The sequence below is a fragment of the Trichomycterus rosablanca genome, chromosome 8 (genome assembly GCF_030014385.1).
Source record: "Trichomycterus rosablanca isolate fTriRos1 chromosome 8, fTriRos1.hap1, whole genome shotgun sequence".
Taxonomy (NCBI): domain Eukaryota; kingdom Metazoa; phylum Chordata; class Actinopteri; order Siluriformes; family Trichomycteridae; genus Trichomycterus; species Trichomycterus rosablanca.
In genome coordinates, this window is record NC_085995.1 from 25,785,440 (window position 1) to 25,813,228 (window position 27,789).

The 27,789-nt window shown below is 39.5% G+C and overlaps 1 protein-coding gene across 1 annotated transcript; it reads left to right on the forward strand.

Annotated features, from left to right (window-relative positions):
* The first annotated feature begins 226 nt into the window (after positions 1-226).
* stard15 (StAR-related lipid transfer (START) domain containing 15) lies at positions 227-26,577 on the forward strand. The gene is made up of 6 exons (XM_062999972.1): positions 227-373; positions 15,792-15,939; positions 18,843-18,946; positions 19,279-19,396; positions 22,324-22,376; positions 26,301-26,577. The coding sequence occupies exons 1-6, from the start codon at positions 227-229 to the stop codon at positions 26,517-26,519; spliced, it is 789 nt and encodes a 262-aa protein (XP_062856042.1). The 3' UTR covers positions 26,520-26,577.
* The last annotated feature ends 1,212 nt before the right edge of the window (positions 26,578-27,789 follow it).

The following is a 27,789-nucleotide window of genomic DNA, read 5'->3' on the forward strand; positions in this document are numbered from 1 at the left end:
CCTGCTGCGCCAGAGTATCGACACACCTGCTGGGGTTTTGCTTTATCCTCCTTAATGGAACCGAGCTCCTGAAACCGCTCACTTCTGCTCTGACACACTTCTACTCGGACTGCAGCTAGAAGAAACTCCCCGTGTTTATTTATCAGCCTACCTGGTGTAACGGGCTCTATGAGAGAGCTGCTTGCTGTTTATTTCAGCAGGGTAGGTGGTTGTGTGTAAAAGCAAGATGCCGGTCCAAATCCCGGACGATTCGGATTTCGCTTCTTTTAAGGAGCAGTGTGAGAACGACGTGGGCTGGATAAGCCGCTATAATAAAGGAGGAGTGACCGTGTGGTGCCGAGACCAGGACACCAGAACTGTCCAGAAACTTAAGGCAAGTATACCTCACCTGAGATTTCATTGCAGACAGTATTAACCAGTGGCGTAACTGCAGGGGGGGCAGGTGCACTGGGGCCCATGGCAGGGGGGCCCCTCCACGACATGAACTCAACCAACCATCTCTCTCTCTATATATACATATATATATATATATATATATATATATAGGGAGGGAGAGAGAGAGAGACGAGAGAGCATAAAACTATATATATATATATATATATATATATATATTTTTTTTTTTTTTTTAAATCTCTCTCTCTCTCTCTCTCTCTCTCTCTCTCTATATATATATATATATATATATATATACAGTGTATCACAAAAGTGAGTACAGCCCTCACATTTCTGCAGATATTTAAGTATATCTTTTCATGGGACAACACTGACAAAATGAAAATTTGACACAATGAAAAGTAGTCTGTGTGCAGCTTATATAACAGTGTACATTTATTCTTCCCTCAAAATAACTCAAAATACAGCCATTAATGTCTAAACCACCGGCAACAAAAGTGAGTACACCCCTAAGAGACTACACCCCTAAATGTCCAAATTGAGCACTGCTTGTCATTTTCCCTCCAAAATGTCATGTGATTTGTTAGTGTTACTAGGTCTCAGGTATGCATAGGGAGCAGGTGTGTTCAATTTAGTAGTACAGCTCTCACACTCTCTCATACTGGTCACTGAAAGTTCCAACATGGCACCTCATGGCAAATAACTCTCTGAGGATCTTAAAAGACGAATTGTTGCGCTACATGAAGATGGCCAAGGCTACAAGAAGATTGCCAACACCCTGAAACTGAGCTGCAGCACAGTGGCCAAGATCATCCAGCGTTTTAAAAGAGCAGGGTCCACTCAGAACAGACCTCGCGTTGGTCGTCCAAAGAAGCTGAGTGCACGTGCTCAGCGTCACATCCAACTGCTGTCTTTGAAAGATAGGCGCAGGAGTGCTGTCAGCATTGCTGCAGAGATTGAAAAGGTGGGGGGTCAGCCTGTCAGTGCTCAGACCATACGCCGCACACTACATCAAATTGGTCTGCATGGCTGTCACCCCAGAAGGAAGCCTCTTCTGAAGTCTTTACACAAGAAAGCCCGCAAACAGTTGCTGAAGACATGTCAACAAAGGACATGGATTACTGGAACCATGTCCTATGGTCTGATGAGACCAAGATTAATTTGTTTGGTTCAGATGGTCTCAAGCATGTGTGGTGGCAATCAGGTGAGAAGTACAAAGATAAGTGTGTCATGCCTACAGTCAAGCATGGTGGTGGGAATGCCATGGTCTGGGGCTGCATGAGTGCAGCAGGTGTTGGGGAGTTACATTTCATTGAGGGACACATGAACTCCAATATGTACTGTGAAATACTGAAGCAGAGCATGATCCCCTCCCTCCGGAAACTGGTTCGCAGGGCAGTGTTCCAGCATGATAATGACCCCAAACACACCTCTAAGACGACCACTGCTTTATTGAAGAGGCTGAGGGTAAAGGTGATGGACTGGCCAAGCATGTCTCCAGACCTAAACCCAATAGAACATCTTTGGGGCATCCTCAAGCGGAAGGTGGAGGAGCGCAAAGTCTCGAATATCCGCCAGCTCCGTGATGTCGTCATGGAGGAGTGGAAAAGCATTCCAGTGGCAACCTGTGAAGCTCTGGTAAACTCCATGCCCAGGAGAGTTAAGGCAGTTCTGGGAAATAATGGTGGCCACACAAAATATTGACACTTCAGGAACTTTCACTAAGGGGTGTACTCACTTTTGTTGCCGGTGGTTTAGACATTAATGGCTGTATATTGAGTTATTTTGAGGGAAGAATAAATTTACACTGTTATATAAGCTGCACACAGACTACTTTTCATTGTGTCAAAGTGTCATTTTGTCAGTGTTGTCCCATGAAAAGATATACTTAAATATCTGCAGAAATGTGAGGGGTGTACTCACTTTTGTGATACACTGTATATATATATATATATATATATATATATATATATATATATATATATATATATATAGAGAGAGAGAGAGAGAGAGAGAGAGAGAGAGAGAGAGAGAGAGAGAGAGAGAGACTAAAACTATATATATGTATATATATATATATATATATATATATATATATATATATATATATATATATATATATATATATATATATATATATATATATATATATATATATAGAGAGAGAGAGAGAGAGAGAGAGAGAGAGAGAGAGAGAGAGAGAGAGAGAGAGAGAGAGAGAGAGAGAGAGAGAGAGAGAGAGAGAGAGAGAGAGAGAGAGAATAAAACTATATACAGTATATATATATCTATATACAACCCCTGGCAAAAATTATGGAATCACCACTCTTGGAAGATGTTCTTTCAATTGTTTAATTTTGTAGAAAAAAAAGAAATCACAGACATGCCACAAAACTATCATTTCTCAAACTGTCAACCCTCTGGCATTAAGAAACAATAAAAAAAGAAACAAATATAATAGTTGTGGTCAGTCACAATTGCTTTTTTTTAGATCAAGTAGAGGAAAAAAATATGGAATCACTCAAATCTGAGGAAAAAATTATGGAATCATTAGAAAACACTCCACCATTATTACTTTGTTGCACCACCTCTGGCTTTTATAATGGTTTAAACTCTATGAGGCATGGAGTTAACTAATGACAAACAGTATTCTTCATCAATCTGCCTTCAACTGTCTCTTGCTGTTGCCAGATCAGCTTTGCAGGTTGGAACCTTGTCATTGACCATTTTCTTCAATTTCCACCAGAGATTTTCAAATGGATTGAGATCCGGACTATTTGCAGGCCATGCCATTGACATTATCTGTTTTCTTGAAGGAAAGTTTTCACGTCCTTTGCCCTATGGCAAGATGCATTATCATCTTGAAAAATGAAGTCATCATCACCAAACATCCTTTCAACTGATGGAATAAGAAAAGCGTCCAAAATTTCAATGTGGACTTTGGCATTTATTGAAGACCATCTCATCAACAACTGTGGAAATTAACATGTTTTCTTTAGGCAGTTATCTTCATAAATTTCATTGGACAGACACCAAACAAAAGTTCCAGCATCATCACCTTGCCCAATGCAGATTCGCGATTCATCACTGAAGATCACTTTTATCCAGTCACCCACAGTCCACGATTGCTTTTCTTTAGCCTACTTTAACCTTGTTCTTTTCTTTTTAGGTGTTAATGATGGCTTTTGTTTGGCTTTTCTGTATGTAAATCCCATTTCTTTTAGGTGATTTCTTACAGTTCAGTCACAGACATTGACTCCACTTTCCGGCCACTTGTTTCTCATTTGTTTTGTTGTGCATTTTCTGTTTTCAAGACATATTGCTTTAAGTTTTCTATCTTGATGCTTTGATGTCTTACTTGGTCTACCAGTATGCTTCCCTTTTACAACCTTCCCATTTTGTTTGTACTTGGTCCAGATTTTAAACACAGCTTACTGGGAACAACCAACATCTTTTGCGACATTCCACAATGATTTATCTTCTTGAAGGAGTTTTATAATCCTCTCATTTGTTTCAACTGACATATCTTGTGTTGGAACCATGATTCATGACAATCTGCTTTGTGCAACAGCTCTCCGAGGTGTGAGCACTCTTTTTAAACTGAAGAATAATTAGCAAATCTAATCTGCTGCAGATGTTTTGTTTTTAAACTGCAAATTACAGAGTGATTCCATAATTTTTTCCTCAGATTTGAGTGATTCCATATTTTTTTCCTCTACTTGATCTAAAAAAAGCAATTGTGACTGACCACAACTATTATATTTGTTTCTTTTTTTTTATTGTTTCTTAATGCCAGAAGGTTGACATTTTGAAAAATGATAGTTTTGTGGCATGTCTGTGATTTATTTTTTTTCTACAAAATTAAACAATTGACAGAACATCTTCCATACAGAACATCTTCTATACATATATAGATATACATATATATATATATATAGAGAGAGAGAGATTAAAACTATATATATATATATATATATGAGAGAGAGAGAGAGAGAGAGAGAGAGAGATTAAAACTATATACAGTGTATCACAAAAGTGAGTACACCCCTCACATTTCTGCAGATATTTAAGTATATCTTTTCATGGGACAACACTGACAAAATGACACTTTGACACAATGAAAAGTAGTCTGTGTGCAGCTTATATAACAGTGTAAATTTATTCTTCCCTCAAAATAACTCAATATACAGCCATTAATGTCTAAACCACCGGCAACAAAAGTGAGTACACCCCTAAGAGACTACACCCCTAAATGTCCAAATTGAGCACTGCTTGTCATTTTCCCTCCAAAATGTCATGTGACTTGTTAGTGTTACTAGGTCTCAGGTGTGCATAGGGAGCAGGTGTGTTCAATTTAGTAGTACAGCTCTCACACTCTCTCATACTGGTCACTGAAAGTTCCAACATGGCACCTCATGGCAAAGAACTCTCTGAGGATCTTAAAAGACGAATTGTTGCGCTACATGAAGATGGCCAAGGCTACAAGAAGATTGCCAACACCCTGAAACTGAGCTGCAGCACAGTGGCCAAGATCATCCAGCGTTTTAAAAGAGCAGGGTGCACTCAGAACAGACTCAGTTGGTCGTCCAAAGAAGCTGAGCGCACGTGCTCAGCGTCACATCCAACTGCTGTCTTTGAAAGATAGGCGCAGGAGTGCTGTCAGCATTGCTGCAGAGATTGAAAAGGTGGGGGGTCAGCCTGTCAGTGCTCAGACCATACGCCGCACACTACATCAAATTGGTCTGCATGGCTGTCACCCCAGAAGGAAGCCTCTTCTGAAGTCTCTACACAAGAAAGCCCGCAAACAGTTTGCTGAAGACATGTCAACAAAGGACATGGATTACTGGAACCATGTCCTATGGTCTGATGAGACCAAGATTAATTTGTTTGGTTCGGATGGTCTCAAGCATGTGTGGCGGCAATCAGGTGAGGAGTACAAAGATAAGTGTGTCATGCCTACAGTCAAGCGTGGTGGTGGGAATGCCATGGTCTGGGGCTGCATGGGTGCAGCAGGTGTTGGGGAGTTACATTTCATTGAGGGACACATGAACTCCAATATGTACTGTGAAATACTGAAGCAGAGCATGATCCCCTCCCTCCGGAAACTAGGTCGCAGGGCAGTGTTCCAGCATGATAATGACCCCAAACACACCTCTAAGACGACCACTGCTTTATTGAAGAGGCTGAGGGTAAAGGTGATGGACTGGCCAAGCATGTCTCCAGACCTAAACCCAATAGAACATCTTTGGGGCATCCTCAAGCGGAAGGTGGAGGAGCGCAAAGTCTCGAATATCCGCCAGCTCCGTGATGTCGTCATGGAGGAGTGGAAAAGCATTCCAGTGGCAACCTGTGAAGCTCTGGTAAACTCCATGCCCAGGAGAGTTAAGGCAGTTCTGGGAAATAATGGTGGCCACACAAAATATTGACACTTCAGGAACTTTCACTAAGGGGTGTACTCACTTTTGTTGCCGGTGGTTTAGACATTAATGGCTGTATATTGAGTTATTTTGAGGGAAGAATAAATTTACACTGTTATATAAGCTGCACACAGACTACTTTTCATTGTGTCAAAGTGTCATTTTGTCAGTGTTGTCCCATGAAAAGATATACTTAAATATCTGCAGAAATGTGAGTGGTGTACTCACTTTTGTGATACACTGTATATATATATATGGTACTCCATGCTTCACTGCTCTATGCATCCATATCCTTTGTTTACTGCTTCATCCTGGTCAGGGGTGTGGCAACACTGGGCAGGAATCACCCTCAGGGCAACTTAAATATTTGCACACTTAGTTATGCAAATAGGCAAATGACAGTAGACAGGCAGTGTTTAGGAGGTGGGAAGAAAGCTAAGTATATGGGAGAACATGGTTGCCGGTTCAAACCCCACCACCACCAAGCTGCCACTGTTGGGCACCTGAGCAAGGCCTTCAACTGCTCAAACTGTATCACTAAATGCTGCAAATGTAAATGTAGACAGTGACTGGAAGCATAGACCAAACCCAGGTCCCCAGGATCTATGTTGCTTTGCAGGACCCACTGTACCAGCTGCACCACCGTACAGGTGACCCTTTTCATCTAGGGTACCAAAGGGTACCAATCCATAGCAGCTACTACTGCCTTCAGTCAGCTGGCAGTCAGTGGTGCAGCAGTGGAATGAGCTAACCCATCTCTGCGGAGACCCGGGTTTGAGTCTCAGCAGTGTGACTGTCCTGATTGTGTGCTCTGCAGCCACAGTTGGCTATGTCTGAGGGAGGGAGGGAGCAGAGATTGGGAGTCACCTACCTGCTGCTGCAACAGTGATGCCTACTGTCTGGATGGGGCACTGACATGAGCCACAGAGGAAAACGGAAAGCACCTGTAATGTAAAAAATACAAATCAACTGATTTTGTAATCTCTTAATTAGACAATTAATCTCATTCTTCATCTCAACCTTAAACTTTTTAACCTCTGTCAGATTGGAGGGTAAGAGTGTTTGAACAACCATATTCAGGTCCTCCTACACAGTTATTTGATGCAGTTTAAGTCTAGCTGTTGGCTGGACTGCTTGAGTACAGTCATAGACTAGTGTCTAAAAGTGACTAAAGCCTTTCCGGTGTTGTTTTTGGCAGTTGAAATGTAAACTCTCACTCTGTTAGCATGAACACAGGAGGAGGTTTTCTTCAAGGATGTTCCTGTATTTGGCGGCAATTATCCCTGTCCCTGCCGCTGAGAAGCACTCCATAGCATGATGCTTCCACCACCATGTTTCACTCTAGGAATGGCTTAGTCAAGTGGTGTATCCAATCTCCTGTGCACGGCTCTCTCCAGGTCTAGGTCTTCAATCGGACTCAGTTCTTGGCTCTGGTTGGACCATTCCAAAACTTGCTTCTTCTTTTGTTGATGTGGAGGTATGTTTTCGGACAAAATTTACTGATGTTTGGAACTGTTCATAATTCCCCCCACTTTAACTAAAGCCCCAGTTCCAGTCGAGGAAAAACGGCCCCAAAGCATAACACTTCCACCACCATGATTTACTGTGGGTATGGTGTTCCTTCGATGATGTGCGATGAGTGTTTTGTGACAGACGGTTTGGAGTTATGGCCGAAAAGTTCAACCTCATACCATGTGTCCACATTTTACCACATGCTTTTGGCAGACCTGATGTCGGTTTTTCGCAAAATGTAGCCGGGTTTGGATGGGGTACCTCACACCCCAGACATACGAATAATATGTAAGATTGTTGTCTCATGTAATACACAACCAATACTTGACAGTTATTCTTGCAGCTCCTTTAATGTTGCTGTAGACTTTTTGGGAGCCTCCTAGAACGTGTTTTGAAGTGATGTCTAGTTCTGTGTAATGTCGTTGTGCCATACTGTATTCACTTGTTGATGATGGTCTTGTCAGGGTAATCCTACTAGAAGAGCTGAACTTTATATGAGGTTAATCAGAGTGACTTTAATTGATGGCAGATGTACTAACTACTATTTAACATAAGTCTGAATGTGATTGGTTCATTCTGAACACAGCCACATGACAAAATATAAGAGGGTGTATATACCTATACATATACACACACTATCTGTGCAAGTAATTGTCTAATCATTAAATTCGTGTGTTTAACATTTACATTTACATTTTCGGCATTTAGCAGACTCACTTATCCAGAGCGACTTACAGAAGTGCTTCCATAGTAAACATTACATTACTCTAGTATAAGTAGACAACAGTTCAAGAACACAAATCTGCTGAAACCCTGATAGAACCAAAGTATTTTTTTTGCAGGAAATGAATAAGAGTGTTTGTAAGTAAGTACAAGTCAGCTGAAGTGCTTAGTAAATAGGTGGGTTTTTAATCGTCTTTTGAAGACAGCAATAGACTCAGATGTTCGGACAGACAGAGAAAGTTCGCTTCACCACTTGGGTGCCAGTACAGAGAAGAGCCTTGATGCTTGTCTTCCTTGAGTCATGGGTGGAGGATTAAGTCGAGCGAGACTAGTTTAAGACACACTTATTGCAAAGAGGTGTAAGAAATCAAGTATATAAAGGAAATTGTATGCAACTTTTTAGGGAAGGTCCTTTCTTGTCCAAGAATGATTGCCCCTGTGCACAAAGCAAGGTCTGTAAAGAAATGAAGAAATGTTTGGTTTAAAGAAACTCCACTGGCCTGCACAGAGCCCTGACCTCAGCCCCACTGAACAATAGTGTCCAACCATACTAATGCTTTTTTAACTGAATGGGCACAAATTCCCACAGACATGCTTTAACGTGAAAAAAGCCTTTAACATGAAAATCCTTTTTGAAATTGTGTCTGTTATTATAGTTCTAAAGATCACACAGAGGTCATATCTATTTTAATACCATTTGTTTTTAAAATTTGATGTATAACAAGCTCAGAGTCAGGTGTCCAAATACTTTTGGCTATATAGTGTACTGTATACTGTACACTTCGGAAATATTCAACCTTAAAAGAGAATAAGGATTTCTAATTCTATACTTCTGCAGTGCTAGATTTTGCTTAAATTAAGTCTTTTTGATACAGCAAATGGAAAAAGGGAGACTAGTATATTTTATTTATACTGCCATGCCAGAATTATTCAAATTTTACATAATATTGCTGATTTTAAACCTATTGCTAGTCTGTAGTTGGGGTACAGCATGATTAAAGCATTGGGAACTCTACAAATGATGTCATTTGCTTCAGATGTGATGTGTTATATCAACACCAACCCAGAGAGTGTTTAGGATGTGTGGCAACCAAAAGCTAACAGGTGATAATTTTATTGCTTGAAAAGGGTCATCGGTAAAAGAAGACCTTGAATGGTCCTAGAGACACCACTGGGAGTATTAAGTTCCAAACTTAATGGCAAAGCATCAAACCTGCCTGGCTGTGGGGGGAATCCATAGCAACCTCACCAGGACAATGAAGAAAAACAACAAAGGACAGGATGACCTGATAAAGACTGTGACAAATGTGTCAATGGCAACCATAAGAAGATCACCTAACAACCAAGGACCTGATGACCGGACTCCATGACCCATGCCACTCTTGACTAAGAAGCACTAAAGTGTTTGACTAGGATTAGTACTAGGACAGGGACTCAATTCTATGGAGTGATGAATCCAAACTGGAACTGTGCGGCCATATAGATTAGCGGTCGAGCACGTGATAGGCGAGGCTTATGACCAGAAGAATACTATCCCCATGGTCAAGCATGAAGGTGGGTCAGTGATGATGTGGGGGATTTTTTTCTGCTGCAGGAAGTGGCGACCAAGACTGTCTGACTGACATTATGGATTCACAGAAATACAAAGGTATTTTGAGGAACTCTGCAATGGATTGGTGTCCTGTCCTGTGTGTTCTTGCCTTCGCCCAGTGTTTCTGGTTAATAATTATGAAATGAAAGGAAAAGTAAATATATACTGAATAGAATAGTTTCTCTGCTTCACTGGTGAGAGAAAAAGAGATGCTGCCTATGTTCTGCGACCTACCAAATTTTGTTGGTTTTGATTAAATGGGTTTCTCTGAGTATATTAACATGTTAGTGCTACATCTCTGGTGCAAGAAATTGCATCAGCACCCGGGAGGTTTGCTAGTACGATTTTCAGTAAAACTGCTCGTGTTTGCAGGTCTGAAAAGGCTTACTTCAGTGCATACTTGGCAAACTGAGGTGAATTCATGCACAAAAACCCGTGTGGGTGCTGCAGCTGAATGAGACGTCATATTATTAAATAACCGAAGAGGCAGAACAAGCTGTAATGCAGTATAGATGCCCTGCACCCACTCTGCAGCACTCTGCTACTCTAAGTGAACCAGCTTACTGAGCACTTTAGTCATCTTCACACACCATACACCAACACAGTGCAGTAAACTAGAGGATACATTCAGGGTTGGTATACATCAAACCACTTGGAGTAGGGAATCGGTCATAACTGGTATCAGACTTGCATCAGAGATGGATGGAAGAAGTTTAATTATGTGATCTGTACTTATTATAGTCCTCTGTACTTATTAGTCCTCTTTTGACTGCTTCATGTATTAAGGGGTTGCCAAAGTGGATCATTCTGGTTCACATACCTGATTTTGCACATTTCTTACACAGGTTGCCCTTCCTAAAGTAACCCTTCTTATTTTTATCCAGGCCTAGGACTGACACTAAAGGTGCACAGACCCCCTCTTCCTTCCATCAGTCTTTCAGAGCCAATCTAAACTTGGCATGTAACATATTTTACCACGGCACCTTATATGTTTGCTTACAGCCTTTTACATTTAGAACAACACATGATTTTTTACAAATTTATGGATCAGTTTTTTAAATAATACATTCCGATTTAACAAATTTCAGTAAGTGCTGCCCAGTGAGTATTTTATGTCACTGTGAACCCAACCACCCATATGTTAAATGAAACAGCATGAGTATGCAATATGCTGACAGATATGAAATATTTTGCACACTCAGTTTGCAAAACTAACGTGAGAACTTGAACTGAAGCCCAAGCAGTTGCATAGGTTCAGCATTATGGTGTAATAAAACTGCGTATCTATAGGCATAAGTCATTTTAATGTGACCTTTAGGGGTACTTCTGGCCAACTCAACGGCTCAAAGGACTTTCAAGCCTGTTTAAGGTTCTACCACAACATCTTAACAGGGTATTAGTCATGACTTAACTAAGCCTTCTTTACATCTACATTTTCGGCATTAAGCAGACGGCTTCATCCAAATCGACTTACAGTACTGTAACAGTATACAGTCTGATCAATTGAGGGTTAAAAGCCTTGCTCAAGAGCCCAAGAGCAGCAACCTGGCAGTGGTGGGGCTTGAACCAGCAACCTTTTGATTACTAGTCCAGTACCTTAACCACAAGGCTACGACTGCTTATAAAGCCTTAATTTTGTTTACTATAAGACACTTAGAAATCGTCCTGGTCTTATGTACTGTGTTAGATTGTTGTCCTGTTGCTTAACACAACTGCACTTGAACCTTAGATCATGGACTGTTGACTGGACATCCTCTAGGCCACTTGAAGAGGATGGGTCCCTGTTGAGTCTGGTTTCTATCAAGGTTTCTTCCTTGTAATATTTAGTGATTTTTTTCTTTGCCACTGTTGCCCTTAACTTGTTCAACAAGGGTTTTTGGTCCTGGAATTTGTAAAGTTGCTTTGAGACAAAATGTCAGTTGTGCTTTACAAATAAATTCGAGTTCATTTTGGCTTGACATCCTCCTTTAGGATTTCCTGGTAAAGAGCAGAATTTGTGGTTCTGTCAACTATGGCAAGCCACCCAGCTCCTACAGCAGCAAAGCACCGCCACACTTTTACACCTAAACCAAGCAACCAGTATGTTTTTTTTTTTTTTATGTAGGTCTCTTATTGTGGAATGCTGTGGTGACTTTCCTCTATATGTATAAGACCAAGGCTTACTTAGTTTTAACCTTCCAAAAAACTTGGGGTTAGCTTTATCTTCACCAAATTTACCTAGTTCAGTTTTAATGATGAAATTGTAAACTCTGGGTTGTGATAGTATGGCAGTCAGAAGATTGCCGGTTTAAGCCCCACCTCCACCAAATTGCCACTGTTGGGCCCCTGAGCCCAAAATTTAATTCAGTCACAATTATAAGTCGCTTGGGATTAAAGTGTCTGCTAAATGTCGCAAATGTTAATTAAACTTTGAAATCATGCAATTTATGAGGTACCTTATGCCCATTTTCCACTGCATGGTACTCTACAGTATGGTACATTTTTAAATTTGTGATCCCACATTTAGTCATTGTTTCGATTGCCAAGTGATTCATACTGTACCTATATAGCCGTGCCAAATTTGGGCACCGTACTTCACCAGGAACCAAGCGTATCAAAGTGAGGAGCAAGAAACAATGCAGACCAGTGATAAGTCACCGGATCACCAGTAAGGTAAAACAATACAAGCTCCATGTTTACACCAAAACAGATTTTATTCAAGCAATGACATGAAAACAAAACCTAAACAGGGCTACAGAACATTATCACTCACCACAGCAGGGCAAACCGAAAATCGCCCTGTTGTTGCTAGTACTATTGCTTGCAGGTAACATGGTGTATTTGCTCTAAGTGTCTAGTGGAGAATGCATCAAACCTCATCTTCAGCGAACTCCTCGTACTTTCATGGGTTTTAAAAGTCAGAGTAGGATTTCAATGGAAAACGATCAGGGTGCTGTAGGGTATCGTGCTTCTGGGTTCTTTGGAAAGACCAGCCACTTCCAAAAAGATTTATTCATTGTGTTATAAGTTTTATGTTTCTATCTGACGTTAATGTCTTTCACTAGTGGCCTTTCTAGGCAGACAGATTAGAATAACTTTTTTCCTAATATTTTTCTTTTACTCTAATTGACATTGCTGGAAAGGTTTTATTAAAGTTGATGTTAGATTCCCAAATAAATTAATCTTAATAATTGTTAAGAAAGTTGGGAAAGAGGATTACAGTAGACCCTTGAGTTATGAACGGTTTACCATGCGAACATTTTGGGTTACGAACGATCTTTTTCAACTTAACGTACAAACAAATTTCGGAATATGAACCGAAATGTGCAAAACACGGACAGCGGACAGTGTTTTTCCGGTGTTTTCTTTATATTTTGTAAAATTCAATATCAAAATGTCCCCAAAGAAGGCGCAGAGGAAGCGTAGTGCTGATAAAATGAAAAAAAAAATCACTATTTGTTGTTGTATAAATACTCCTGCCAGTAGCTGTCACTGTGTATCAGACAGAGGGGACAGTGAGTGAGAGAGAAGAAGGAATTCGGCTCAGTAAAGTATTCTTTCTTTCGTGCAATTACACCTACAAAATACAACACTATTGAAATAAAGAAGGAAATAATAGAGAAATATGAGAGTTATTGTTGTTTCTAATAGATACATTTTATGAAAAAGAAAGGAATTTATTATGGTGTATGGTACAGCACACGTACTGTACTGAAATGTGATGTGTTTTATGTACAGTACAGTACTACTGTGTATTGTTGTTCATTATTGTTTATTATCTAATCTATAATTTAAGATTTAAGGGAAAATATAGTTGTATTTATAACAAAAAAGACCATTTAAGATATTATAAATGTTAGGTAAGGGGGTGGTTTGAGAGGTCTGGCACGAATTAATTCTATTTACATTATTTCTTATGGTAAAAATAGGTTTAACTAACGAACATTTTGACTTAAGAACCAATTAAATTTGTAAGTCAAGGGTCTACTGTATATTTGATAAAAGGCTTTGCTTTCTGTGTTTCAATATAATGATTAAACGTTAATGCCATTGTCAGGTGAGATAATGGGGTTGTCAGAAACACTTTTATTAATGTTTATTTTAACAACAGTTGCCTTAAAACCATCTTTGCTTCTTACAATTCCGTCAGCACTTTCCTCCAAAAAATGCAGCTAAATGTGCTTTTGAAATATTAACAGGAGTATTTTCTTTATGTACACAAGGGCAGGTCATGGCTGAATAATCTAGTTTAATGTGCCACACAATCAGAGATGAAAGGCTCATTTACCAGCTGTACCCATAGGACACGCTGAAAAATTAAGAGTGGAAAACCGTGCTAGCAACAAGCTCAAATTAGGAAACCTGAGTACCTCCTGTTAATTTGTCCGAGTCAGACTTTTTTTAAATACATGCTGGCTGATCTGTTTGATGATGGTACCGGTCAGCTGTAAGGGTGCAGACAGAGATGATGACCCTTTTAATGGTCCTGTGCTCCAGTGGTGTATTTATTTAAAATGACAATACAGCTTAGAAATGAGAAATAATAGATCCCTATTAATAATTCATCGGACTTTCTTGTGCACTGAAGCCTTCTTACAATGAATAATTGAGGTGTTGAAGGCTTTGACGTAATTTCATTCATAGTGAGCAAATAGAGCTTGTTGTGGAAGCCGGTGGAAATGAGGAGGGCCCGTTCACGCTGAAGTTTGAGAGGGGGTGTTGAATGAATTATTAACTTGATGGTAGGGGTAGAATCGATTGGGTTACACGGTTCCTTGCCTTCCAGGCTCATAAAATATCTGATCACATTTCACTCTGTGCACTCAGGTCTTACATGACTGACAGACCTACAGAAACTGAGTCGAGGAATAAGAGCGGTGCGTTTAGACTGGAAAGATTGGGGGTGGTGCTGAAGCCTATCCCAGCTTTTCAATGGGAGCAAGGCACACAGTAACACTCTGGACAGGGTTGAAAGTTGAAGACCCCCACACTATGCAAAGACACCCATTACTATAAAACATAAGACTGGCTAATGCCCTAAATACAACAGTAAAAGGACAAAGATTACATATTACATTGTCTCAGCTCTCCTTGACCAGTGTGGGGGTGGTACAAGTGGCAAGAGAATTGAAATAGAGAAATTTGCAAGGATTAGATTGAGATATGAGTGAAATCCAAAATAGAGAAAAAAGCTTATGGTTTGGTGTCTACATACTTTCGGCTGTATAGTGTACAGTTATTGACTGAATTCTCATTAAATATGTCCTGGTACATTTCTTTATTCATGTATTCTTCCATGACGTGTTAGTATTTCTGTTTACCACAGCCATTCTTTCTCCATAAGGTAATGTTATGGGTGTAACTGTTGTTTTTGCTACTTTCAGGTCATCTTGCAACTTCTATTGAGTGGCTGCTGGCTTTCTTTCTTTTTTCATTTCTTTGCTGCAAGCATGTTGTGAAATCGTGCATTACACACCTGCCCAGGGTCTGTTCTTATGGTTTTCTTTTAAGGTGTATGAAACCACATCTACAGACAATGATGGATACAGTGTTTGCTATGGAACTGTAGGTTTCTTAGTTTGGGTTGTTTAATAATTTTGAACCAGATCACTTTTGGAAGCATCTCCTTTCACCATGACTAAGAAAGATAAAACCAGGTCCAATTTGTACTAGAACATATTTTTGTGTGCAGCATTTATTCTTTAAACTTGATTAATTTTTTTTCTATTTATTTATGCATTTTTCTCCCTTTTTCTCCTGATTTTAGCATAGCCAATTAGTCTTCCACTGCTGGGGATCCCGACTGCATTCGAGGAGGGTATATTTGCCTGCTCCATTTCTCTTCCGACATGTGCAGTCCTCAACCCCTTCTTTTTTGCCCGTGCTTTGCTGAATCCTCTTCTGCGTAGGTGCCTCGGTCGGCTAACCAGGGTCCTTACACAGCGTTTTGAAGACCCCACCCACTTAGTCTGACCTTTTCTCACTCAGCAGACTCAGTGGCCAACTCAGTGTATGCTGCAGGCACTGCCAATTGTGCCCGCTAGATGGTGTGTTCCGAATCTCAGTGCTAGTGGAAATATCCCGCTGCGCCACCTGGGCACCTAAGCTTGATTAATTTTTGTGTTTTTATTTACATGTCTTTTTAAAATGTCTTTGTCTTCATGTTTTACTTGTAGATGAGAATTGTGTGTAAGGACGTTCGAGCAGAAACCCTGTACGATGTGTTGCACGACACGAGCTACCGAAAGAAATGGGACACCAACATGATCGACACGTATGATATCGGGAGACTGACTGTCAATGCAGATGTGGGATACTATTCCTGTAAGTCACTACTGGATTTTTTTGGTTTTTACTTAAGATAAGATAAGACTTTATTGATCCCCTTAGGGAAATTAACTTGTTACAGCAGTAGGAAGACAGGAAAAACAGAAAGAAATACAACTAAGTTAAAATATTGCACACATAGTGTGTAGTTGTTTACTCTAAAAAATATAAAAAAATAATCTATACATTAGAAATATGCAAAATATATTACGTATTGCACTTATTGTAATAAATTACATATTGCACTACTTATTACACCATGAACATGTAAGTATAGGTATGAGCGACATATTACATAATACTTGCCTCCTAATAATAAGTGCCTCACAAAAACTTTGAGAACTTGTTTAACATGGTTATCCTGGCATTGATGGAGAGGAATATATATATAAATCATGAATTTGGAGCAAACAGTGGAACTTGCAGCAGCAAATAATTGTGTAATTTGGCTGTAAAGGTACCATAAATGAAAAGTTAATGTCTGAAGTTATATAAGAAAGTGCTCTATAATTCTCTTGTGCTTTGACTGATCGACACTGCCTGAGGTGTATACCTTACAAAGGCTAATAAACATCCTCTTGTGTTCCCAGTGTTTCAGTAATTACAAAAGGCCAATTTAAAATAAAAGCTATTTGTTCAGACAGGGCCCTCATTTGTTCCTGGCTGATGCCTTGTAGTTCTGCAGTGTTTGCTTGATTGCAAGCCTGCAAACCATTTCTTGTCTCTGTAATTGCCCATTGCAAACTGTGTGGCTGAACTTTGTATCCATATGACATTTGATGGGAAAGGTTTTGCTTTGCAGAACCCTTCAGGCTTTACCTGGTTTTCTTTGTAAATGTCTCACAGAACGTGGTTGGTTCTTAATCTTTTAATAACGCAAAGAGATGCCAAACGCAGATCACAATAAAGCATATCCTGGAATGCCCCAAATAAAAGAGACGAAAAGAGACAAATACACATACCTGGAACTGTTACAGAAAGCCTCACCCAAGAAAACACAAGAGCAATCCTAAACCTCCTGGCAGTAACAAAAATATAAATGGAGAAATAGAATCAAGAAATAATAAAAGGAACTAAACATATATGACACAATCACGTGTATATACTGCTCTTCAGTGGTCGGGACCCCCACAGGACCACAACAGAGCAGGTATTATTTGGGTGGTGGATCATCCTCAGCACTGCAGTGACACTGACATAGTGGTGGTGTGTAAATCTGTGTTGTGCTGGTATAAGTGGATAAGACACAAGAGCGCTGATGGAGTTTTTAAACACCTCACTGTCACTGCTGGACTGAGAATAGTCCACCAACCAAAATATATATCCAGCCAACGGCGCCCTGTGGGCAGCGTCCTGTGACCACTGATGAAGGTCTAGAAGATGACCGACTCAAACAGCAGCAATAGATGAGCGATCGTCTCTGACTTTACATCTACAAGGTGGACCAACTAGGTAGGAGTGTCTAATAGAGTGGACAGTGAGTGGACATGGTATTTAAAAACTCCAGCAGCGCTACTGTGTCTGATCTACTCATACCAGCACAACACACACTAACACACCACCACCATGTCAGTGTCACTGCAGTTCTGAGAGTGATCCACCACCTAACCAATACCTGCTCTGTGGTGGTCCTGTGGGGGTCCTGAGCATTGAAGAACAGGGTGAAAGCAGGCTAAAAAGGTATGTAGAGAAACAGATGGATTACAGTCAGTAATTGTAGAACTACAAAGTGCTTCTATATGGTAAGTGGAGCTGATAAAATGCACAGTGAGTGTAGAAACAAGGAAGTGGTTTTAATGTTATGGCTGATCAGTGTACATCTGTTGACAGTTCCTTTTAACTTCACTTCCCAACACTAAATGAGGCTCGGTGTTCCATCATGATTAATTCTCTGCAGGTCGAGTTTACCTTTTATTTAGGCTCATAAAAAGCAAATGATAAAAGATCAAAGTGAGTTCAGTACACCAACCCATAGGCTACTGAATCTTGGCCTTATGCATAAAGGTCAGATTTTGCTACAGGTTTTTATAGAAAACGAACATGCAACATCTGATCCAATTTCTTCAAGCAGTTGGCTTTAAATGGCAGATCTGTTGTGATCTGAGGTGGAGCTCTTGTCTGGTTGGTATGAAAACCTTCAGCTACACCCATCCTATGTGGATAAGACTAAGCACCAGTGCCACAGTCATATGTACATGTGTAGTGTACACCAAGAGAACAGTACAGACCAGACTGCCTAATTGGTGGAGGATGTTAGGCTCCGATGGTATTTTGCTGGCATGATTAGTCCTGTTTTAAGAGAATAGTCATTGCAGATCCACACAGAGTTATTCTGGCTAATCATCTGATCGATATTATAAAACATTTTTATCCTGAGTGCTCTCTTCTGGGATGACGGTGCCCCCATTGCACAGAGCACAAGGTGATTACTGAATGATTTGATGAGTGGGAAAACAATGTAAATTAGTTCATGGCAGTTGCAGCCACCAGTTCTAAACCAAGTTCATGATGTGGCTATGTCTGTGTGTGTGTTGAGGTGCAGTGGTAAAATGTGTGCTACTAGCCGGTCGGGTATCTACAAAGACATGATTGGCCACGTCTGGGGTCAACCTAGCCATTGGCAGATGCAGATGTCGGCGCTTTCTCAGTGCTGGTCCCAAGCCCAGATAAAATAGGAGGATTGCGTCAGGAAGGGCATCCGGTGTGGCGACCCCTAAATACGGGAGCAGCCGAAAGATAAATAAATAATTTATAAGTTGTTTCGAGGATGCTGCATTTTATTTAATAACTTGATTTTTTATGTACTTTTGATGTTATTTATTTTTACAGGCATTTTCTAAAAGTAAAATACAATGTGTATAACATTGCATAACATAAAATGATGTACTTTGTGTTTAAAGGGAAATGCCCAAGTCCACTAAAGAACCGGGACTTTGTCACAATGCGCTCCTGGCTTCCTCTGGGCAAAGACTACTTGATCATCAACTACTCCGTCAAACACCCGGTATGTCCGTGAAGTCTGGTCTTCTTTTTTATGAGACAGAAATGCAGTAGTGTGTATTGTGTACGCTGGCATGTTGAAACAGCTGTCTAGACGTAAAACAGGCTGAAATAGGAGTAGCACAGGTCAGTGGGAAAGTTTGAGCTATAGAGTAAATGGATGGGTGATCTGATTCCCACGTTGTAATGAATAATTACACCTGTCATGTCATTTTCCTTTTTGGTTTTTGTCCTTGGTAAGAATTGTGTTGTGATTTTTTTAAAATGACTTACCTGCTTACTGCTTTGATAATGGATTTTTTCATAGGAGAAATGTGTTGTCCATTTTTTTTCCAGCAATACCCACCAAAGAAAGACTATGTTAGAGCTGTGTCTTTACTTACTGGATACTTGATTCAATCAAATGGAGCAAACTGCAGCACTCTTTACTACCTAACACAAGTAGATCCACGAGGTGAGCCTATTTTTATTTCTTTTTTTTTTTTTTTTCTTGTAAAATTTCCAATAAAAATGTATTTGTTATAAAAATACAGAACAGATTCAAATTTTTCTTTCATCTGGGCACTGCAATGGCATGCTAGCACACTAGACTCGAGCGTTCACAGATAGGATTCTTGTTATCATAAAGGATTTATGCATTAAATACCTTAGTTGTGAGAAGAAGGTGTTATTGCAGGGCAATGTTTCTGTACCTGATTACCCCCTCTCCCCTTGCAAACTAAACAAAGACAGTTACTAAAGGTACAGTTTGCACTTGAAAACATGCATGCACATGACACAAAACCTGTACATGACACTGTACATTACATATTTCCAGAAGTTGGGACATATTGTAAAATGCAATAAAATAAAGAATATGTGATTTGTTAATTCTCTTAAATCTATATTTAACTGTTAAAAATAGAAAGAAATGATTCCAGTGCTTTACGGATCAATTTTATTGTGATTTGTAAATAGAAACGCATTTAGAATTTAATGCCAGCAACAGACTTCAAAAACTATTAAATTATTTGCAATCTTGCATTGAGAAATGTTCTTTTTGAACTGATCAGCAATTCTTTCCTGAAGTTTGGCACAAAGTGATGAGCCACAACCCATCATTGCTTGGAAAGACTGATCCTTTGGTCTATCCTTTTATACCCAATCATGATTCCCTCACCTGTTACCAATTCACCTGCTTACTGTGGAACGCAATAACATAATATTTTATAAACATTTCACTGTAATTTTGCCTCTGTCTTAACTTTTTTTTGAGTGTGTTGCAGGCATCAAATTCTAAAAGTGTTTCTGTTTACAAAATACAATGTAGTTTATCAGTAAAACCATTGTGAATCTTTTATAAGTTAAATAAAGATTCAAGATAATACATATTCTTCTTTTTTACTGCTTGTTACACCATGTCCCAACTTTCTTTGGAAATTAGGTTTGTAAATTAAATTACAAAATACAGTTTTAAAGTGTTTTTTTTTTTTTTGGCAAAATAGTTCCCAAGCTTTGCAGATTTGGGTTGATTTAACATTAAGCTCTAGCTACTCTTAAGAAACTAAAGCTTTAAATATTAAAAAGATGCCATAACTTTAATAAAATGACATGTTTGCTAGACTGCTTTAGTTGTATATTTAGCTATAGGCTGAGCTTTTTCAGGGCCAACAAAGACAACATGACTTAACATATAGCGTCAATATTCTGCGTCACTTTTATATCGAGAATAAAGTCGTAATATTTTAATTTTGAGAATAAAGTCTTAATATTACAAAAAATTAAGTCAAAATATATCGAGAATAAAGTCGTGATATTAAAGCCAAAGGCTGTTAAAAAGGTAGTTAGCAGCCTCTTGTGTTAAAATGAGGGACGTTATACCGTCAGTGCTTTTCAAAACTAGCAGCCCCCTAAATATAGAAGTTAATAAGTTAATACTCGAAATATAACTTTATACTCGAAATATTACTTTATACTCGAAATATTACATCTGTATCCTCGAAATAATATGACGGTGACCCTATAACGTCGTCGTACAAGTTTAGCTATGTTAGCTGAATCCTATTTATCCCGGGTAGGGTTGCCAACCGTCCCGTAAAATACGGAATCGTTCCGTATTTGGAAACTAAATGTCGCGTTCCGTATTGAACTGATACGGGACAGATTAAACTGCTCAATACTAGAGCTGGGCGGTTCCTGAATCACCCGGGTTAATGATTCGAATCTTTGTACTGAATCAGGAATCACGAGTCCGAAATCTCAATGAACACGGATCCTATGAGTCCTCTGACTAGCTGCTGCTGCTCAGTATACAAGGCGAGTGAGCCGACTCACCGGAAACACCTCTGACTCAGATGATTTGGCTGAACCGACTTCACTCCAGTCTATGAATCTAAGTAATACGTTAAATATTCCAATAAACAGCGATTAAACACACTGGTGTTCGTTATGTGGCTGATTTTATGCACATGCTATTATTATTATTATTATTATTATTATTATTATTATTATTATTATCAGCAGTAGTGGTATAGATTAGTAATGACGCATATCCCCCCCCCCCATGATCAAGATTTCACTTAAAAAAAGTGTCAACTTGTCACCGATAAGAGAAGTGTGAGGGGCCAAGAGAATTAAGAGAGAAGGATTTATTTACAGAAGATAAGTGCATGGAAGACAAGTGATATTTGGATGCATTTTAATGCAGTAAATCAGTCGCAATCAGAACGTCAGTATAAGTGACTCAACTGACTCAAGTGACCCAAGTGAACCGGATCACATTACTGAGTGACTCAGATTAACCCGAGTGCATAAAATTAACCGAATTTACCACCACTATAAATACTCCGCCGTTTGAGTAGCGCAGTGGGCAGAGCGCATCACACACGTTCTTCTGCCCTAGGGTCGAATCCGGCTTAGGGTGAAACTAAAGTAACACAAGCAGGGTCGGCGCTATGAGGGCACTGGGGTGGGCATTGCCCCAACCCTCGCCCAATTTTCTTACTGCCCCCCTAAGCAACGCAGTCCAGAACCGGGGCTGCATGTCGGTGTGAAGATGGAATATGTAAAAATGTTGTTTTCACTATTGAGGAAAAAATGTTACATGATGTTCTTTATGCATGTTGTTTAACCTAAAATATGGTTCTGATTTATTATTATAAAGAATGAAAATAATATAAGTTAAACAGCCTAAATTAAACATTTTGATAATGTTCCTATGATGGTGTAAGACCCGTTATTTTGTTTAACCGTCCCCCACCCCCCCACCCCCCGCTCAGGTAAACACCTGGCATCCCGCCAGCCCAGGGTGTTCCTTATTTCCAGTTCTGAAAGTTGGCAACCCTAATCCCGGGAAACACATTTAATCTGTTTAACGAGGACGTTTTGTGATTTTTTTTGTAGGTTCTTTACCCAAATGGGTAGTAAACAGAGTCTCTCAGTTTGTTGGACCAAAGGTAAAATATTTTCCCTCTTTGTTAATAACATTTCTATTTTACAGACAACGCATTCCGTTCTAACGGACCAAAACAATTTGGGTATCTTAGAACATATTGTTTTTCACCAACATCTCAGTGGTTCTTTGCTGTCATCTAGTGGTAACAGAAAGCAACTGTGATCCAGATGATGAGAGTAGTCAAGTCCACTTTATCTACAGTATATAGCGCTTTTTACAATAGACATTGTCTCAAAGCAACTTTACAGAATCCAGGACCAACAGACCAAAACCCCTGTTGAGCAAGCCGAGGGCAACAGTGGCAAGGAAAAACTCCGTTATAATTACAGGAAGAAGCCTTGAGAGGAACCAGACTCAGCAGGGACCCATCCTTCTTGGGTCGCCTGGAGAATAATTTGAATAAATAGGATTTACACAATATCATACACACACAAATTAAAATGAACTAAAAGTTATAACTAGCAAAAATTAGTTATTAGTTATTATTCAGTCCAGTCTGTGATAAAGTCTGTAGTGAGTTCTTGAAATTCTTGGTCCAAACACGCCAGGTTCCCGTCATATCTGGCAGGAGCAGCATTGTTAACACGGCAGTCTCGACTTTATTCCTTAACCTCGGGTGGGTAAACAGGTTTCCATCAGAACCACCTCGGGGTACAGTTGAGAGTAATGGTTCAAAATTCGACAGGGCGCCAATCCATTGCGGGGCCCTGCTTACCCAGGCTCTGTAAACAAGAGAATTAAAATACAGTGGTACCTTGAAACTCTACGTTAATTCGTTCTGGGAGTGGCGTTGAGTTTAAAAGACGTTGAGTTTCAAGGTATTTTTTCCCATAAGGATGTATGGGAAACCTGTTAATGCGTTTCGTGGTCCCGTGGAACTGCATATACAGTGGTGTTCAAAAAAATAGCAGTCCAACACCATTAACCTGATAAATCACTGTTTTTAGTAGAAAATATATTTCTACATAGCAAAAAATTTACTTGAAAGTGTAGTAGAGTAATGAAAACAAAACAAACTCAACATTTAGGACATGCATGCCGCTCATTCTGAGTAATCGAAGCATTGATTGAAAGGGGGTTGTTCAAAGTAATAGCAGTGAGGAGTTCAGTTGGTGAAGTCATTAATTCTGCAGAAGAACGGGTGTCAAATTTGGCCCTTATTTAATGTAGGAGGGTTGCAAATGTTGCACAGGTTGGTCATAGCGCATTTCCTTTTGAAATACTGGGTAAAATGGGTTGTTCCAGACATTGTTCTGATGAACAGCGTACTTTGATTAAAAAGTTGATTGTAGAGGGAAAAAACATACAGAGAAGTGCAGCAAATTATGGGCTGCTCAGCTAAAATGATCTCAAATGCCTTGAAGTGAAAACCAAAACCTGAAAGACGCAGAAGGAAGCGTGGAACTACTGTTCGAATGGATCGAAGAATAGCCAGAATGGCAAATACTCAGCCAGTGATCACCTCCAGAAAGATCAAGGAACATCTGAAGTTACCAGTGAGTACAGAAGATGATTAAGTGAAGCCAATTTACCAGCAAGAACTCCTTTTCAAAGTCCCGTTGTTAAGATAAAGACGTGTCCTGAATGGGTTAACATTTGCCAAGGAACACATTGACTGGTCCAAAGAGAAATGGCTCAACATTTTGTGGACTGGTGAAAGCAAAATTGTTCTTTTTGGGTCTAGTGGCCGTAGACAGTATGCCAGACGACCCCCGAGCACTGAATTCAAGCCAAAGTTCACTGTGAAGGTAGTAAAGCACGGTGGTACAAAATGATGATATGGGGATGTTTCTCATACCATGGTGTTACGCCTATTTATCACATACGAGGGATCATGGATCAGTTTAAATATATCAGAATACTTGAGGAGATCATGTTGTCTATGTCGAAGAAGAAATGTCCTTAAAATGGGTGTTTCAACATGACAATGACCCCAAACATCTTGCTTACAGACCAACAAGATTGAGGTAATGAAGTGGCCAGCCCAGTCCCCTGACTTCAATCCCATAGAAAACTGGTGGGCTGATATCTGAAACGTGTTTTTTTGAGGCAAAACCCAAAATTGCAGAAGAACTGTGGAATGTAGTCTAATCATCCTGGACTGGATACCTGTTCAGAGGTGCCAGAAGTTGGTCGACTCCATGCAACACAGATCTCAGAAACAATTGTTATGCCACTAAATATTAGTTCAGTAATTTAAAGTAAAGTGAAACTTCAAACATTTTTTCATGTTATAGATACATTTTTTTTTAAAGTTTTTAAAGAAAAAAGCTGGCACTGCTATTGTTTTGAACAGCCTAATATTCATTTTTCTTAACTTTCTGTAAAGGATTAACACAAACTGGCTACATTTTGTTAATGTTTTGATTTAGAATTGAAAGTGTAGTATTTTCAGTGCATTTGTATTTATGGAAATAAAAGTTATTATAACGAATTTGTGCTTTATTCACTTTTTTAAAATCACTGGTATTTTTTTGAACACCACTGTATTTTAGGCAAATGTAAAATAATGGGGTTGTTTTGGACACTTATACACTGAAAATGTAATATAAATACAAATATAATATAAACAAAACACTGAAATACAATTAAAAACAGTTTAAAAATAAAAATACAATAAAACCTGCACTTTACATTTACTTCTTTGTTTCTTTATGCTTCTTAATACCGTATTCTGTACAGTAAAGGCGCATTCACATGAGTAAAATAGCTTTTGCGCTTTTTTCACCGTTTGAAACAATAAAGAAATAAAGATAAAGTGCAGGTTTTATTGTATTTTTGTATTAATTTTTAACTGTTTTTCAATTGTATTTCAGTGTTTTAAATAGACTTATTGTACTAAAACAACAAGCGAGGAATTTCATTAGTGGAGAGAACTTATGAGCAGTAATAATTAAGTTTAGTGTTCCTGTGTCATTCTTTTAGTACATTAATCCACGTTAAGCTTTATTTTTAGCGATAAGCATTTTAAACTTTCTCAGAACCCCCAGCTGTAATGCAGATTTGGCTCATATTTGCACTTTGATGCCGAGCACTGAAAAAAGCGGCTGTTCATTGTTAATTTTAAATTAAGTAAATATTTTTTTTAAGGCTGAACACATCGAATTTAAGGAAAATGTTGAGTTTAAGGGTACAGATTTCTCCACGAAGGGTGTCGAGTTTCAACTATTTCGAGTTTAGGAGACGTCGAGTTACAAGGTACCACTGTACTATAAATCAAAGATCTGGACAAGAAGACGTATCTGCATGTCAATTCAAAAACATGCTGCTGCTCATGCACTACATTTAGAAGTTACAGCATGGTCAGCATATGGCCAGATCTGGATCTTTGACCCAGAGCCAAGTCAACGGTAAAATCCATTAAGCACTGTAAACTAAAAAGTTCAAGTAATTGCATTTTTGTGTGTTGTTCATAGAAGCAAATTTCACTCATGTCATGTGGTGCCTTTTGTGTTTGTAGTGTGGCGAATCACATGACATTTTTAACTCAGTTCTAAAAAAGCACTATACCGTATAGCCAAATGTTTGTGGACACCTAGTCATCCTATTTTAAAACCATGGGAAATAATTATAAACTCTTCATCCAAGATTTTGGAGTGGCTCACAACATTACAATTAATTCCAGAGGTGTTCAGTTGGTATGAGGTTAGGGCTGTGTACAGGTCACTTGAGTTCCACTTGTTTATTTATATATAATAGGAGCTTGGGTAAACCATGCAGTCTGTTACACTATCCCACCACTACTGAGATCCGGGTTCAAATCTCCAGACCTCTGTGGCCCTGACCAGTATAAAAAGTTGTTTAAAACTGAAATGAATTGAAAATGATTTATTTATAATGATTTATGATTTATTTGGTATTATGCACTTGTTGAAGACTTTGTTCACCATGGGTTTGAGTAACTTGCATCTCTGGTGTTGTGCAGGCGATGAGAAAGATCTACAAGGCATGTCTGAAATATCCAGACTGGAAGCAGAAACACAACCCTAACCTGAAACCCTGGATGTACCCGGAGCAGAACACGCTTCCGTGTATCAGCGCGGCTGAGCTCACCGTGCAGAGAGCCGACTCGCTGGAGAACATTGATGAGAGTGGCCTGAACGAGGAGAAGGTCCAGCACCACAGTGACGATGAGGAGACCTAAACCACAAGCCTCTGTACATTTACACAAGTGTCTGAGTGTGTGTGTGTGTGAGAGTAAAGTGAATGTATAATAAACAAGTACGTTTGCAGAGTAGGATTATTAGTTTAGAGCTGCACCTTATGCATGCTTTGCATCTGCATTAATGATGAGCATAATGGTGCTATTTTCATGTGATTCGTATGGCTTGCAGGATGTAGCATAAAAGAAGAATGTAAGGCTGACATGCTGCACGTCCTATAAATATGTCTTTTGAGGGTTGAATTTCACATTTCTTTGGGGTGCTGAGGTGGCACAGACCTTTGAGATCTGGGTTTAAATCTCAGTGGTGGTATCAGCCAGCCAGGAGTCTACGCAAGGGGAGATGGATTGTTATCCTGTCAAGGGTATTCCTGCCTTGCGCCCAGTTTTTCCCGGTGGAACTAGAGTGACTCCGACCCCGACAAGTATAAAGCAGTTAATGAAGATGAGACATAATGGAAAAATAAATCTCATACAATATACAATTACATTGACGTTGTTGCAAATCAGAAAATCTTTGGCTTCACTGAAAACCTCCCACAAAGAACCCTTGATCTAAAAAACAACCTATTACATAGTTAGCCTATCTTTTATTATATTAGTTGTTCTTTTGGGTCTGATTAGTCATAACGGCACACAAGACATTTTCCAATTACTTGAATTTTAATCCAATTTCTAGAAACGTGGGAATCTGACATTTCAGCTTAATGATGATATAACTCTTTAAGCTGTAAGCCAATTGGAACTGACATTTAAATTATTATACAATAAACCTGCAAACGAGTAGCTCCGGTGGCGCAGCGATAAAAACACACGCTGCAACCAGAGCTGGGCTCTCGAATACATGGTATTGAATCTCAGCTCTGCCTTGCCGGCTGAGGCTGAGCGGTCACATGAACAGCGATTGGCCTGTTGTTCAGATGGGTGGGACTAAGCCAGATATGGGTCTCTGTCTGTCAGACTGGTGCAATTACGACCTCTGCTGGCTGATTATCGGCGCCTACATAGAGATGAAGAAAGAGTGCTCTTAGGGTGTGTCTCTCCGTACACAACGCTAGGTGGCACAACACTTGTCAATGTGTGGGTGATAAGATGCATATGGCTTGCTGCCCATGTGTCATAGGGGGCGTGGGTTAGCTTCGATCTCCTCGGTCAGAGCAGGGATCGGCATAGGCGGAGAGGAAGCATGATGCAATTGGGCAATTGGACGCTCTAAAGGGGGAGAAAATGCTTTAAAATAAATTAAGTAATA